The following is a 16715-nucleotide window of genomic DNA, read 5'->3' as shown; positions in this document are numbered from 1 at the left end:
GCTTTATATATGCAGGCACATCTCTCTGTATATGCAAGCACTCTTACTTAGATGCAGTGAAGTGTGATGTGCTGAGAGAGATGCAGAATCATAAAGCCCACTGCTTCTTAGAAATGCAGTTCTGGGGCTATGGACATGCTGAAAGTTGTAGCAAGTTTGCCATCTTATTCTAAAAGGTAGAGGTGTAGGTCTGCTGCAGGGCATCACAAGGAGGTAGGAGCTCTACAGAGACTCCCCCAGCCAGGGAGTCTATCAGGGTGAGTTTCCTTAAGGTTGTTTTAAAGGGGTTTCGGATCACGTTTGCTTTTTATTTTTGCCATAAGTGCATTAAATCTGCTTATCACATTGTGCAGAGGGTTGTGCACAGTCAGCAAAGTGGAAGACAGAAGCATGCATTTTTCTAAAAAATACAAACCCAAGGTAGAAGTGCAGCATAGAGGACATTTAACGACAAAGCTGCTAATCAAAATAAATCAACTATCATCTATAATTATTACGGATGTTTAGTTCCGAGTCTAGTGTAAACACATTTACCAAACCACACGGTCTGCAAAAACAATACGGAGCAATAGTGGTTGATTTCTGCTACACATTGTTTCAGCAGCAAGCAGCAGCAATTTGTCATAATCACAGAATAGTTGGGGTTGGAAGGCACCTCTGGTCCAACCCTCTGCTCAAGCAGGGTCACCTATAGCAGGTTGCTCAGGACCAAGTCCAGTCAGGTTTTAAGTATCTCCAAGAATGCAGATATCTGCCATCCCTCTGGGCAACCTGTTCAACCACTCGCAGAATAAAGAAGTGCGGTTTTCTTTGTTTTTTCCCCTGTTCAGAGGGATTTCCTCTATTTCAAGTTTGTGCCTATTGCCTCTCATCCTGTCACTGGGCACCACTGACGGGAGCCTGGCTCAATCTTTACATCTAATCATCATTTGCTCTTTGATATGTTTCATTTTCTTGATTTCCTCCCCACCCCCAAGGACCTCGGCCATCTAAAAATGACATAGGGAAGAGGAACTTGTGCTTGTAGATGGTTGCAAAGTAATCAGTTCTCAGCTGTTAGGTAAAAATGGATCCCCAAATCCTACCTGTTTTTCAATGCAAGCAATGCCACCAGCACAAATAAGCAGATGTAACACAAAGCTTAAATCCAGAGAAGACTGAGTCACATTATGTGAGTTTACATTTGTAAACACACACTATCAGCCAGGAGCTTAGAATTTGAATATCTTTTTATTTACAAAATATAAATATACATGTCAGCACATAGCATAGCCACAAAGATCTAAATTTGATGACATCCATACTGCCATGACACACTGATGGGAAAGGCCCTGCTTCGTGGAAGGACAACACAGTTCCAAAGCTAATTGCAATAGACAGGGGTTTGAGTTGAGATAACAGCACTGAGCTGCCAGAAGACAGGGTTGAGAGCAATGTAGGGATACCATAGGCTGACTAAAGTCAACATGAGAACAGTTAAAACAAAAATGGTCTAACTGTCCAAAGGTGAGAATGATCTGTTCTTTTTCTCCCTACACATCACTGTTGATCTTCACAGTTACAGGACAAATGAATAGAGTTACTAAGCATTCATCTGAAGCCATTTCACATGCGACTTGCACAACAGCTCAATGTGTTATACTGATACTCTTCCTTGAGCATTAACAGGTGTCACACATTCACTCAAGTGCAGCCAGTCAACAGACCCAGTTAAATGTCCAGAAGAAAACTGCCCAAAAGATAGGGAGAGAATGCATCCAGGAAAAAGGAACCTAACACAACTTCACAGGCATTCCTGCGCATTAACAAGGGTTTTAAAGGAACCATTAGGAACATCTGCACATTTAATGTCATCTTTCTTCCACAAGCAATTTACACAGACTTTTTCGCCAAGGAAAAGATGCTTTCCAATACAGACCAGGTAGCCCACCAAAATATAACAAATCCAGCAGTTATGTGCTCTCTTTGAGTAACACTCTCTCAAGAGGGCTGTGGTTAGACAAAAGAAAACCCAGCTGTCTTCAAAAATCGTCCAAGCCAACTTCTGCCCCTGTCACACACCAATAACCACCATTCCTTTCTGAGCAACTTCAGTCAAGACCTGGCCCTAAGCCAGAAAGTCAACATCTCAGGAACTGTTTTGCATGCAAGAATCCAACAGCAATGAGAGCTCTGTCCTTGGACTGGATCTGAGCTACACCCCATGGCAGTCCACTGTGCTAACAAGAGAGTAAGGGATCCTCCTCTCTCCTGCAGAAATCATGCAGCATTAGCATCTGGAGACTCAGTTGGATTGTTCCCATTGTTTCAGCCACCTGCATCAAGAGGAGAAAGACAGGGTGATGTTACAGACAGGCACAAAAGAGCAGGGGCATTCCATGGTGATATGCTGCTTTTATTTTTATTTAGTACATGTCCTTACCCCCGTCCCCCAAAGCTGTTTCACAAATAAGCCAACCTCAGTAACATTTCCCTTCCCTCCATTTATATTGTCAGGATTGCTTCCCACCCTAGTGATTTTTCTTTTTTCTTCCTAATAGCAAGATCCTACTACGGCAATTAATTCAGGTGGTGCAAAACACCCTCATATGGCTTAAGAGGCAGTGCATTTGTACACAAGACTAAAAATAGATTTCAGAGCCACCAGTTGATCCCCCTCCTCAAAACGAAGAACAAATACAGGAGTTAAAGTGTAAAACTACAATACACAATATGCACCTGCACATTAACAGCATTCCTCTGGCATACAAATGGCTATCTGTAGCAAAACACTTAAGAATAGCTCTAGTGAAACTAGGTAAGGCCAGAGTGAGGCTGAAGTGCCTGGTGGTCTTTGCGGCCACAGAGAGAGTCACCTCAGGGCAAGTATGCGATCACATGCAAGCCAGAGTACTTATTACAGCCCATCCATGCATGACACAAGGCTCCAATAGAGCCAGCGAGAATTTGCAGCGCAGCCTCTAAGGACCTTTCCAAAACACCTTGCCTCCTTCCACCACTCCCCCTTTATCCTCTGTCCTAGCCAGGTATCCTTGACCTAGAGTGTAAAGCATAAAAGAATACTCCCAGCACAACTCCCAATTAGCATGAGCATTCATCAGTTGATCCATTTGAAAGACACCAAAAGGCTAAACTCTAGAAATTAAAGCCTACGTTTGAGCAGCAGGTGTAATCCCATTCTCCTTTAGGTTAGTGCTCAACTCTGGGGAAGCTGGCTTCTGATGCATCAGATATCAAGGTCCCCGACAGCTGTAAATCGGATAGGAAGAAAAAAGGGTCAATATCAAGTGTAGTAACAGAGACATCAATCTGAAATTGCCTTCTGGGCACATAAGCAACACATCTGTTCTTTGAAAAAAAAATACGTATTTTTGAAGTCTGATTTCATCAACACAACTTGTCAAATTCTCAGCTGGAAGCAGCATAACCATACTGGCAACCTAGAGAATTACACAGTTCCCAAATAACATCTTGATTTTACTGAGGAGCAAATCTCTACAAATTGCAAATCTTTTCCTTGTCACCCTATGCCCAGCTCCTATGCTTTCTCCCTCCCTACTGCAGGAGGGACACAACCAGGACAGTTCTGCTCAAAATTCCCAGCCCTCTTGGTATCTCTCTCCAACTCTGGGAAACCAGGTTTTCTTCTACCTTGATTCAGCCTTCTGAAATAGCAACAACTCCTGCTGTTTGACTTCTTAGTGAGAATCTTGCATTTAGCTAATCCCAGAGAGACAAGTATACCCCTAGTATCATCCAGGACCCTTCTCTTTTACAAGCAAGAGGTTTCAGACCTTTCAACAGCTCTTCCACAGTCCTGCAAGAATCCTAGGCAAGTTAAGAGCCAGGCTGGATACTGGTGGGTCACGCTACTCAAACATAGTTTGAAGTCCTGTTGTATTATTCTGTTACCTGCTGTGAAGCCAGACTTGGGTTATGAAGGTCAATGGCAGCGAGGGAGGGGATACGGGACTCTGAAACTGTTTTGTTCTCCTTTTTGAGCAATCTGGGATTCCATGCTATAAAATGCAACCAATGCATACAATGTTAAAGAAGCAAATACTGACGCTGTAATGCACACCACTTCTTGCCACTTACTTTGGATCCAGGTTTTATTTAGAGGACATTAAAGTTTATACCTTCCATTCCTCTCAGTTCAGGGAGATGATTTAATTCTGGCAAATGCACATCTGTCTTGGAGAATTCCCATTTTTTCTTATTTGCCTGAAGGACTGTTTTCTCATTAGAAACCTGCAATCATGTGAATGAGAAATACCAGGTCACATACATACAGAAGAACAAAGTTACTATTGAGCTTTAATCCATAGCAAGATCCTACTATGGCAATTAATTCAGGTGGTGCAAAACACCCTCATATGGTTTAAGAGGCAGTGCATTTCACAAGACTAAAAACAGATTTCAGAGCCACCAGTTGATCCCCCTCCTCAAAAAGGACAACAAATACAGGAGTTAAAGTATAAAACTACAATACACAATATGCACCTGCACATTAACAGCACTCCTATGACATACAAATGGCAGCTGGAGCTTGCACCAGAACAAAAGTATAGTAAAAGAGACTCTAATGGTTTTAAAGGAATCCACTCTGATCAAATGTAATCTACGCATTAAAAACAGAACAGCCACAACAACAACAACAAGGCATTTAAATGAGACTGCTTTCAAAGATACAATATATTAACCGGAGGGTGGCTTAGCTTAGTTCTCTTTAAAAAGGCAAACATTCCTACCAACACAGAAGAAATATTTTCTAGGCAGTGGGTGCAATGCAGAGTTTTACACTTGTTTTTATGAACAATTTTAACTGTATTTATGATCTGAGAAAATAGAGCCCTGCCCATATTAAATAAAAGTCCTGAATTCTGCATCAACAGCACAGCACATATGGTCCACTTTTCCTGACCTGGCAGGATGCTATGAATATATTCCATGTCTCAAGGGTATCGCATGCTGGGCCGCTCCCTTTATTTAAAATTGCCGTTTGACACAAGATGTATTTCATACGAGATGACTATTAGGAAATGATCACAGAGGACAACTATAGGAAAAAAAGGGGCAAAACCCATTTTATTTCTAGCTGGGATTTATGGTGAAGGCTGCAACAGAAGGGATTCCTGACATTAAAGCAAATGCTTAAGTTAAGAATTTATTTTTGCTTTATCAAGGGGGAAAGACAGACAACTTACCGATGTTAGGCTTATACTGTAATGGCCTGCTGGAGAATGTTTTCCTTGCTTTAGAAATGGGTTCAAGTATTTTTTACTCTTCTCCTCAATTCTGTAATCAAAACCGCCCCAAATACATTGTATTAACTTGGGCAACACAACGAATATAAAAATAACAATGAACTTCAGACATGCAACCCCCCCGTCATTAAATACTAAGAGAGAAGAGGCCTACAAATAGAATATCCTCTGTGAGTCCAGTTAGCAGAGAAGTTAAAGTCTCAAAGGATGGGCCATGAATCAAAGAAAGGCCACTACCAGAGCGGCCAGAAGACTGTTACCATCCAGGTGCGCTCTGCCAAACACAGAAACAAAGACAGCCTTTGGCTGCATGGATACTCAGAGCTGTTTGAGGAGAAGCTGGGCTTTCTGACTCATATACAACCCTGCACTCAAAAGTTGGTCCTAGCCCTGCCCTGTCCCAAACCCACATCATCACCCTACATCTCTCTCAGCACATCACAATTCTCTGGCAACAGGGAAGATGGACACAGGCTCTTCTAGCTCAGCTCTCATACCTGTAGTTATGATTCCCAGGCACAGGACCTCTCCCGGCATTCATCCTCATACTGGCCGTCGTGGCAGAAAGGTTCTGGATAATAGGAGGAATGACTACGCCTGCGTTCTTGGTATAGTCCAAGCTGCTGCTAGAATCTTTCAGGGTGGTTTGAGGGCCTGTTTTAAATGGGTTGATTGCACTGCCATAGAGGGTGCTCAGGTTGGACGGTCGCTCTGTCTTCTCTGCATCTGCTTTAGAGCGCTTCACTTTGAATAGCTTTGTCTCTCTGCTCTTTGGGTCAACGTTGAAATCCTGTTTGGAAAAAAAAGCATCACATTTTTCTTACAGTAATGTTTAAAAAGTAACTTACAGCAGTGCATGCAGCAAGAGAGGAGAAAAACAAACAAAAAAAACCCCAAGAGCCTAAATCTGCATGATTCTACAAGGATCTGATGGAGATGGAAATGTTTTAAGCAAAAGCTGTTTTCCATTCAATAGCAGGAGACTTGCCAGGGTTCTGGCGCATTCTGGAAATAAGTCATCTTACAATTAGGTAAGGAAGCAATAGAGAAGAACAGCCATATCCTGTCACTTGCAAAGCAGCGAAATGAGAACGGAGTCACGTCACCTCAATGCCACTCTGAAGCCTCCAGTCATAGATGATTCAAAAAGAAAAAAAAATATGGACACGGCTTTAACAAGCAAACAGCAGCATATGATGTTTTGCTCATAAAGCTTATTAAGCTGATTTGTACTTTCTCATTGATTTTCCCTCTAGCTCAATATTTGCTAGTAATTGCATCTCGAAGTATTTAAATAGCCACCTGCAGACTGTCAAGTCAAGCACCAGAGTAACTTGTATCAGCCACACAGTCAAGATCAAAGACACATTTCTACACACAGCCTGCATGCTATATCACACTGAGCACCAGAGCTGTGGGAGCACGGCCCTAACATACTGTCTTGAACTGAACAGCAAGTCCTTCAGCACTGTTTAGACTCAGAGGCCTACAAAAGTCAGCTTCTTTGTCACATCATACTCACCTAGTCTTTTTTAAATAAAATGTAAAATTTTGGATATACTTTAGTTACACAATTTAACTGCAGCACATACTCATATAGCAATTTTAAGAGATAAAAAGAAGAGTTACAGAAAAGAAAGATTAACTAACCTGGAGAGCAAGCATTCTTCTTTCTTCTCCTAAACAACCATCTTTGTCCTTTTTACTGATTTTTGATTTTTTTTGTAACTGATGGTCTCTGGCATCTTTCTGAATCTTTAATTTAAGCTCCTGAGCAAATCTACACTCCATATTATGGAAAAAAAAAAGAAAATCAATCATTTCCATTAATCAAAAATCAGTTGGTGTTCAACCCAATCTGTTGTTATAGCTTTTGAAGTAATCAAACAAACTATGCCTTTTTAAGTAAAGAAAAACCAATATATCAATTAAAAACCTTATTGTTGTGATGTGAAACGTGTGTGCTTGTAAAGGTGGTTATACTCACATCAGGTGTAGATGCAGACACTGAGTACGGCATAGGATTTTATTATCCAGTATGCTGTGACACTGGGCACACACTGATTAATTAATGTCATGACCAGGTAATGTGGTAAATATGTCACTGCAATGTGTTCCGTTTCTACCGTTCTCCCATTTCCAATTAGGCTAAAACTAAACAATATCAAGACATTAGCAACTACCAGCCCTGCAAACTCAGCATGGCCTCTTCAAGCCCAATTGCTTCATTTCCTTCTCATATTGGCCTGTTTTAAGCAAGAAAAACTGTTTTACCTTTCAGCAAATCCATCCTTGATAAAGAAATCACACTGCAAGAGTTCAGCACAGGATGGTCTCTTGTCTGGATCAATCTGCAAACACTTCTGGCAGATATATCAGAAATAAAACAAAGGTTTTAGTATTCCCAAATGAAGTTGAGAAATAATCTGCAAAACTCCCCCTGTTACACTAAGATGAGACATGACAATTGACCTCCAAAGAAAAAGTTTAAAATGGGCACAACTAGCAAATACTAATCACCAATGCGTACTAAGACTCCTTCCATAAGGAATATCTGTCACACAAACAGAACACTCTGCTCCCAGCAAACCTCCCTTATTTTCTATTACATTTGCCTCACTGCTTACATCATTAGGCACTTCAAATACTGCCAAGTGGCTTTGGTTTATTTTAGTTGCCCAATACATTTATGCTCTGGAATATCATGCAAAAGTACAAAAACATTTGCTGGAAGGAGTCTTCAGAATCAGTTATGAAGCTGTAGGCTTCCTTAACTTCCATACAGACACACAGATGCAAAAAGCAAGATCAATGCATGTTTAGTTCTAACCCCATGTAGACCTATCTGCTTACAGTGCTTTCATGAGTAGGTGGAGAGAAGGTTGCTAGAAAATACTGCATCAACACAGCTATTCTAACCAGGGAAAAGCAAGTGGCTGTGCATCATTTCCAAAGCATAAAGTTACATAGCAGAAGAGGGGTGAGGCTTGTTGGCATATCATTCACAAGTCAACTGATAGAGAGGTACAGGGGAGAAGCTTTGGACATCACACAAACTCCTTCACTTTTCAAGTCTCCATGCCAGCACCCTGAAATTTCAATCAGTAGGGCACTATATGCTACAATTTGTCCTCAGCAGTTTTGCAGAACCTCTTTTGGCTCTGGAAACAATTGGCTAGTCTCCCCCATCACCCAGGATGGTGGCTGTCACATCCTTGCAGTTCTCCAACTGCCAACCCAAGCAGTTGCTCAGCGCAGACACTTAAGAAAAAGCCAGTTTAACAGTGTCAAATCTTTCTGAAAACTGCAGTCATGTCCCCAAGGAAAGAAACAAATAAATAGAGAAATGTTCATATTCAACTATAGGCAGAACCTCTCCAAAAAGTCAGAAAACTTCCAAAAAGGTCAAATACCTTCGCTAGATCTAGCACTGCAACCGAAAGCTTGGGGTATCGTCTATCCAGAGATTCAATGTCTTTAACTTCAGGCAACCTCACACCAGCAAAGAGGGGATTTTTATAGAACAGCTCTTGGTGTCTTGGAATTAAATTGCCTGGAATCACAATAACAAAGCAACCACATTGAAGAAATGCAGAACAGCCCTGCTGAATATTTGAGAGGCTAACATACTGAGTCAGCATTAGAGTAATGACTATATTCTGGGTCTTCATTCTTCTACACGCACACTCTGAATTGATGCTGTACTTGCAAGTTCCTGGTTCCCCCTTTGTAAAAGGCACTAAAGACTCGTGCTCTCGGCAACAGCTCAGTACACACCGTAGCCTTTCCCCCACACTCTCCTCCCCCAGTCAAAACTTATTTGGCTGTTTAATTCACAGTCAGGCACTTGGAGGCTGACAGGGTGTTCTCACCCAGGCACTTGGTGATATGATAGAGCTGGTCAATGTCAGAGTCTCCAGGGAACAAGGGCTCTCCTGTGAGCATTTCTGTTACCAGACAGCCGATAGCCCATACGTCCACTGCCCTGAAAGAAAAACATCCCATCTCAGAAGTGCTGGCAAACCCAGCTCAGCACAGCTTCAAGCTAAGCCAGGCCATGTCAGCAAGTCTTCAGCAGATTACGAGTCCCAGCGGCAGCTTGGGCCTCACAAACTGCAAGACAGCTAGCTCCTTTCCAAGTTTATAAGTGCTCTGGCATATGGCAAGGATCCAGCTTTTGAAGCAGGCAGAAACCTGACAAATATAAAATCAGGTTCCAAAAACCAATGCTTTAAAAACTCTAACAACATAACATATTAGTATGCCTTTAGAGAGCATAAAGGTAAGCAGTTGTTCTTTCTGCAGGAATTTGCTCTCTGGGTACACTTACTGAAAATGAACTTTAGGTAACACTGGGGCATGTAGAAACCTGCACAGTTGTATAAACAGAACTGCAAATGGCACAGTGAGTTCTGACCTTGTTTTGCGACACTGAGACTCCCAGTAAGAAAAATCCTATTTATCCCACCTTCTTCCCCAAAATGTCTGCCTAGGATTCAGAAGGGCTTTTCTGCCTTCCTACCAGGACTGCAATGTACAGGAGAGAAATCTATTGTAGCCTTCTCCAATACTATTAGCATCCAGACAACTACTACAGAAAACAGGAATGCCTCAACAGTCTCTTGCTCTCCTCTTTTTGAGCTGGAAAAGCCTAGCTCTGGCAGTAATTAAATCCAGGGTGGCAGAAGGAAGACAAAGACTTAAACTTTGCAAGTAGCAATTCAGAGAACGCAGAACAGCATCCCTTTAACCTTTTTGCCAAGTAAGAGTCCTTTGCCTTCCTGAAAAGCTCCCCCCTGCACCAAACCCCATAACTCTTCCACAGTCTCGCCTGCAGTCTCTTACTTGCCATACTTGATATCTCCCACCAGCAGCTCTGGAGCTCTGTACCATCGGGTTGCTACATAGTCTGTGTAAGCTTCCTCAGAAGCTCCTAATGTGCGGGCAAATCCGAAGTCACATAGTTTTACAACACCAGACTGGGAAACTAAAATGTTCTCTGGCTTAATGTCCCGATGTATTATCTGCACAGAGAAAAAGCAAGTTAGGAGGAATAATTCACTATTTCTACAGGGTAAACCAACTAGCTCACCAAAATAGTAGTTTTCTCACATGCAGGTAGAAATTGCGCTTTTGTAGGCATGGAAATTACACAGAGTCTGTAAAATACAGCTATGTACACACAGACAGTGAGCAAGAGCAGACCCAAGTGCGTGTGTGAACACAAAACCTCCATTTTTTTGCACACAGAAGGGTTTACTTCGTATAAGTTTACTTCCTTCATATTTTCTACATGTATGTTTATCATAGGTATTTTACAGGTACAGTTTAGTATGCTTGAAAATCTGACTTTTACCATAGGTTTAAAAGCTATAGAGATATTATATATAAATAATATATAACATGCAATTTATATATATACACACACATACAGGTATATGTATTAGATACAAATATATATTGTGTATGTTAGTAGCAATGTTCCTGCTGAACTCTCTCAAGGCCATACATATCCTGCAGTTAAACATGAAGAGCATTTAAAGAATTCATAACACAGTGACAGTTTCCGAAATATATATATTTACACAATTATGATTAAATTGGCAAACCTGTCTTAGAAGTAGTGGATAACAAAAGTTTAGCAATGCTGAGGATAAAAAGCAAGCATGCATGCTTACATAGATATGGTGACAAGCAAAATTTTGGAAGAGAGAAAACCTCCCACTGCAAGGTAAAGGTGGTGAGATGACACCTATTTCCAATCTGCATGGATTTCTGGACCCTCGCTTGGAGGCATGCTCACAAATCATTCCGGGACAAGCAACTGGATTAGCTGACCTCATACTCTGACATTTTATGTGAAACACAGTCACGTCTTCTGCCGTACTTTCACATTCCTTTTCAGTCAAAGCTTGCTTTCACTAAATTTTAATAAATATCACCAGTACACATCTCTGCATCTATTCACTCAAGGTTTTCATAACTGCAGGCTTAAATCCTCATGCACACTTACATTGTGACTGTGACAAAATGCTATTCCTCTTATAATCTGAAATAAGTATTTCCGAACCCTGCTGTAGTCTAGTCCATTTGGAAATGCCTCAAGGTCATCAAGCACTGTGTGATCCACAAATTCGAACACCAGATACCACCGTTTCTTCTTTTTATACACTTCCAGCAGGTTCACGAGATTTTCATGCCTGAGTTGCTGTTATAAAACAGGAAATAGTTTGTGAGAGCATGACAAGATTTAACAGGATGAACTACAAGATGATATACCAAGACCAAACACTTTCAACTGCACCGTAGCTGGTGCATTTCCCTGGACTGCTCTTCTTGGCATGGCACCCTATTCATTTATACTTAAAATCAGCTCACTGACTTTCTAGATTAGTTTTCTTTTACCAAGGTATTCTACTATAGCCTCAAGGACTACCACCAGCTCAAATATGCAGGTAGCTATCTATTTGTGTAACCTAAAAATAAATAAAATACTGACTCAGGGCATTTCTTGTGGTCAAAATGCTCCATTCTGTTCTGGGAAACATCTTGTGCATTCTGCTCCTTACAATATTCTCTGCATGGAAGAGGTGTCACTGCCTCATGCCCACATCTTGACAAAGCTTTAGAGTAAGCTTATGTCACATAAAAAAGAAATCACAAGGAAGCTATAAACTACTACCCCTGGGGATAACATGTGAGAAGGAGCAGGATCTCCTATAAAGAGCTGCCACAGCAAAGAAGTCAGAGGTCCTGACTAAACCGGAAGGACAAAGCAGGACAGGTCGTGCTGCCAAGTACAGCGTGCGCACAGCAAGTCTTTGACCACTGAGAGAAGAGAACAGTGCATTTAACTGGGACCACCGACACTCCTGGCTAGATCCATAGTTTCACTTACGAACGGCCCAAGAACCAGTAAGCACAGCCTGTTCCCATAACAATGGGTTCTGAGACTCAAGCTTCTTGAGGAGATATGCTCATAAAAACGACCAAGCAGCTACATGACTCTGCCTGTCCCCTCACAGAAGGGCCCAAGCAGCACTATCAGTTACTCCTTCCAGAGTACACCATTCAAAGCATCAAAAGGACTGCTGAACATTTGCCACTGGTTTGTTTTTTTTTTAAAAAAAACTTGATGTCTCCTTTGTCTGAATCAAAGCAGAGTCATCTCTTCCCTTGAGTATTTCCAATAAGTTTTAGTCGTCTTCTCTTTCATTCTTTCCTCTAAGGCCTCTTTGCAAAAATCTTAGATCTCAATTTAAAACAAAACCAAAACAACTGCAATACCTCTATTCTACCAAGCTGCCAGTTCATCACCAACTATTTAATGCCTACATCTTCATTTGTCCAAGAAGGCTCTCAGAAGACTCTTCTTTGAAGCTCCTACAACACAAAGCATTTCTGTTGGCCTTGCCAGCTTATAAGCGTTTACAATAACTAACATGGGCCAGAACACAAGTACATTGAACTGATAAAAGGAAAGGTCAGCATTCCTGCCCAAAAGACTCCATTAGCAATCCAACAGCTTCCATTAAACTGCCGCCAGTGCATTTAGAGTAGAAAGTGACAAGTCAAAGATTTAAAGAGTTGTTTTCTCCTTACGCACAGGAATAAATCAGGAGGGTCTCAAGAAAAAGAGTGAGCATATCTTAAATGAAAATAAAGCGGATGCATTTCCCAGTTCATTTATCATCACATTCTAACCAGACCAGGTGACATCTCCAGCCTGTTACACATTAATAACACTGGTTTATATCAGACAACTTCAACAAAACAAATCTCACTACAACGAGGAGTTAGTTATTAGCCTGCAGACCGGCAGGAAAATAACACTAGAGGCTGCCCAAAGGCAGCACCATAATTTGGAGATGGAAGATGACAATTTCAGGGCACAGCACGACCAAGGAAGATGCAGAAAGACCACAGAGAACAGGGACTCAGAAGGGAAATACTCTCCCATTCTGCAGGCTGCCCCAGCAACTCTCCATTGCAGACCTGGCAGGCAGCAGAACCAAAGATCCAGACTTCTCACATGAGCAAGGCCTGAAAAATTAGGTATTTTAAAAAGATGATCTATTATCACATGCACACAGCAGGTGCATACATTTTGTTAACTCTGTGGTCTCACTTCAGCCCTTGAATTTACTTGCTTGTTACCCATTTATACTTCACAGCCCAGGGTCTCTGGGATAGCTTTCAGCTGCACAGGAGGCAGATCTGTGCTCACCTAAAGGGCAGAGGTAAACATGGGGAAGGTCCTCCAGGTACAGGTGCGGCACACTCTGGAGAAACTCAGCTCCGACATGCTGAGCTGTAGCTACCCAGACTCTGCCTTCCCTGGCCAGCAATACCAGCCATTGAAGTGTTTCCCAACACCAAGGCTTGGACTCAAGCCACCATGACAGCAACTTCCATCTTGGCGTCATCCACCATAGACATTTCTCCACGTTGCTGTTTCCAGCACAGGATGTGCAGCAAGACACTGCCAACTTCAATAGGAGCAAACAGCAGCTGTGATGCTGAGAGTTGGTAAGTATTTCAGATCCAAAGTAATAAAACGCAGGCTTGGAGGAGTAACTCGATAACAAGAGAAGAGGGAGCAATAGCAGCTCCCAATCTGGGGCTCGGTAACAACCAGCCCCCCTAAGGCTCTTGCAACCGCAATCATGTCACAGGCAGAGGGGTGGCTATGCTAGGCAGGACTGCTAGAGAGGTGGTCAGCAAGCAGCTGGTAAAGATTCTGCCCTAATTCTTCATATTGGGCTCCAGAATCAAAGTTAAGCAGGCTGAGACAATTCACTTCCCTTGTTCAGCTCTTTCCTCAAGCTCTTTTCCCAGGAAAAGTTTCTTCACAGTCAAGAGACCTGAAAGATTGATTTTTCAGCTAAAACTACATTTCTGCTCAATATCAGGTCCTATTCACAGAGAGCACACATTTGAGAAAACTACAAGATTAAATTGCTAGACATTTAGTTTCACTGTGAGAGGTCACATTTACAGAGCTATATATGGAAATATTCTCCTTGCCAAGGTCCTATTTGCCTAGGAACACAAGTTAATTTCCAACATACCTTGCAGGTGCTACGTGCTTTGACTCAGTAACTAAGCAAGGCTTGCCAACAGGCCAGCTACAATCCACACTCCCATAGATTTGCTTTAACTCAGTTCAAGACAACAACACTTTCATCATCTGGCTGCATCTCAAGCACCAGCAAGTACATTTCTGTTCAAACCTAAGAGTCCATAACTCTTGCATGGATGGAAGAAGTCACATTTTTGCCTTCACAGCATAGGGACTGAAGCCTGGCAGACTTCTGAAGAGATGCTTGTTCAAGTCAAGTTTAGAGACAAGGGAGGCTGGCACACACCGCCACCTCCAGAACACTCAATATCAAAGGAAAAGTCTAGGTGCTCACTAACTACCCTAAAACTTCCCTTTTGTTTCCTCTCCAGGCACATCACCCAAATCCCAAAACTTAAAACTACCAAGTGTGTCACACACAGGAACACACACTCCTCTGTGCCCAACACCTGTTCAACAGGCCAAGGTTTCTAGCAGGTCTCCTGCGGGTAAGGCAGCATGCTCCACACCACTCCCTGGAGCTGGCACGAAGAAGTACAATGCTGCCACAGCTACTGCTGCTGCTAGAGGTTACAGTGGAGAACACGGAGGCTGAAGGTGGTCAAAAAAGCAAGCAGAACAATATAGAGCTGTCCCAGCTCACAAGCCCATACTGCATCCTTATTCTCCTAGCCACAAAGAAAGGTGGCTGAAAAACCTGACAAGGAAGCAGATTAGGAGCTTGCAAAAGCTGAAGTTTCTGGAGAGCTTCCCTTATAGATCATCTACAGACAATGAAATTACGTTTAACAAACCAAGTTCCACAACACGGCTACAGAGTTCCCCACCACAAGACACTGCTGAGGAGGAACCCACACAGGAGTATAAAACACATCCACAACTGATACCAGATGAGCCACAGGCTCAAACAGCAATGGACATAGTGCCAGCTGGCTTCAGCCTCCAGCCTCAGGGCTAACCACTGATTGAGAATATTCAGGAAATTTGATACCTGTCTCTCCTCCAGCCTCATCAAGGCAGGACAAGGCTGTCAAGAAAGAGCCATAAACCCCCCCCCCCTTTCCTAGAAGCACATTTCCACAGCAGGTAAGACTAGCACCCTCTCTGGCTAAGTCCCCTGTCCACATCCAGGTTATTATCCACCTGCAGGTGGGAGAAGCATCTGTCTCTCCTATCTACAGGAACTGATTTGCAGCCAATTTACCAGAGTAAGGTCCTGCCATTGGGTACTTAATAGAAGGGGTCATGCTCAATTACCACCAAGAGTGAGCTCCTTTCCTTTGGCTTTTCCCTGCTGAAGACAGGCTTCACAGACTCACACTTCTTATCAAGCCAGGGCTAGTCAGGCACAGCTAGTATAATACCTAGCCAAAACAAAAAGCAGCTCTATAGGGATGCAACTCAAGGGCCAAACAAATCCACCATGGCAGGGCTACTTGTGAAAATACAGACACTACCTGATCAAGTCTCTTCTGTTTTGTTCTTTTTCTGTTTTTTTTCTTTCTCATTTATATTGCTTAAGCTGATGGTAAGTCATTAGAACTGGGTTCTCCCTCCAGAAAGGCTTTCACAGCTGACCCAGTATCTGAAAGTTACACCTAGCTATAACTTCACTGGGCAAACATCACTCCTTAAGGGACTTTAAAGGCAGTCTCAGGAAGCAATTTCGACTCAAGCTCCCAAACCCTTCTACTCTCCACAGGCAGAGCAGATCCATACTCGCCAGCTTTGAACAATTCACAGGTTGACTGCAAGGCAAATTGAGACCACAGACATAAATTTAGTATTCTGCTTTAAGAAGCCATTTGCCTTCAAAAAGACACTTAAACACATTGCTAGGCTTCAAACCACACACTTCAGATACGTCCTGAGCATGGCTGAAACCAGACATGACCAAATAGCAGGACATAGCCACTTTGCTTCACTAGGAGGGCCTGCACAGCCCTGCTCCCTTACTCACCTTCAGCAGCTTGATTTCCCGCAGGGCCATCTTCTTCACCATCGCATCATCCTCACTTTCCAGGAACTTCTTGACCGCGACAATTTGCCCACTGTCTTTGTTTCTGCATTTAGTCACCACTCCGTAGCTGCCTTCCCCCACCAGACCAAGAGCCTGATACTTCTCCATGACCGGGGAGTTCCCTCTGCAGGAGGAAGCAGGGATTAGCACAGGCCGCAGCAGAGGAAAGAGACTCTGATCTCTCCGGGGACAGCTCGACTCTCCGTCGCCAAAGCGTCGCTCGTCGGCGCCTGCCCCTCGCCCCCTTCCAGCCGGTGCGGGCCCGGCCGACCACCACCCGTAACCGGGGGCAACGGTAGCCACCGTCACACCGGAATACCCAACGGCCGCCGCGCGGCGCTCCCTC

At 42.9% G+C, this 16715-nt stretch overlaps 1 protein-coding gene across 1 annotated transcript; it reads right to left on the bottom strand.

Annotated features, from left to right (window-relative positions):
- Window positions 1–2289: 2289 nt before the first annotated feature.
- Window positions 2290–16486, bottom strand: CDKL2 (cyclin dependent kinase like 2). Its single transcript, XM_062575217.1, has 13 exons — window positions 16310–16486; window positions 11281–11475; window positions 10113–10291; window positions 9140–9252; window positions 8681–8820; window positions 7542–7630; window positions 6918–7047; window positions 5765–6057; window positions 5208–5298; window positions 4140–4251; window positions 3913–4019; window positions 3154–3249; window positions 2290–2315 (listed from the first exon to the last, which is right to left on the bottom strand). The coding sequence occupies exons 1-12, from the start codon at window positions 16475–16477 to the stop codon at window positions 3190–3192; spliced, it is 1677 nt and encodes a 558-aa protein (XP_062431201.1). The 5' UTR covers window positions 16478–16486; the 3' UTR covers window positions 2290–2315; window positions 3154–3189.
- Window positions 16487–16715: the final 229 nt, after the last annotated feature.

Source organism: Rhea pennata, chromosome 4 (assembly GCF_028389875.1).
Source record: "Rhea pennata isolate bPtePen1 chromosome 4, bPtePen1.pri, whole genome shotgun sequence".
Taxonomy (NCBI): Eukaryota; Metazoa; Chordata; class Aves; order Rheiformes; family Rheidae; genus Rhea; species Rhea pennata.
The sequence above is the reverse complement of the archived record's forward strand: the minus strand, read 5'-3'. Positions and strand labels throughout refer to the sequence as shown.

Excerpts from the sequence above, each read along its gene's own strand:
- CDKL2 (XM_062575217.1), bottom strand. The coding sequence starts at position 16,477 with ATGGAGAAGTATCAGGCTCTTGGTCTGGTGGGGGAAGGCAGCTACGGA. Across the intron at positions 7,048-7,541 it reads AAGGATGGATTTGCTGAAAG|ATTTGCTCAGGAGCTTAAAT; the intron begins GTAAAACAGTTT and ends TATGGAGTGTAG. Across the intron at positions 6,058-6,917 it reads GAAGAATGCTTGCTCTCCAG|GATTTCAACGTTGACCCAAA; the intron begins GTTAGTTAATCT and ends TTTTCCAAACAG.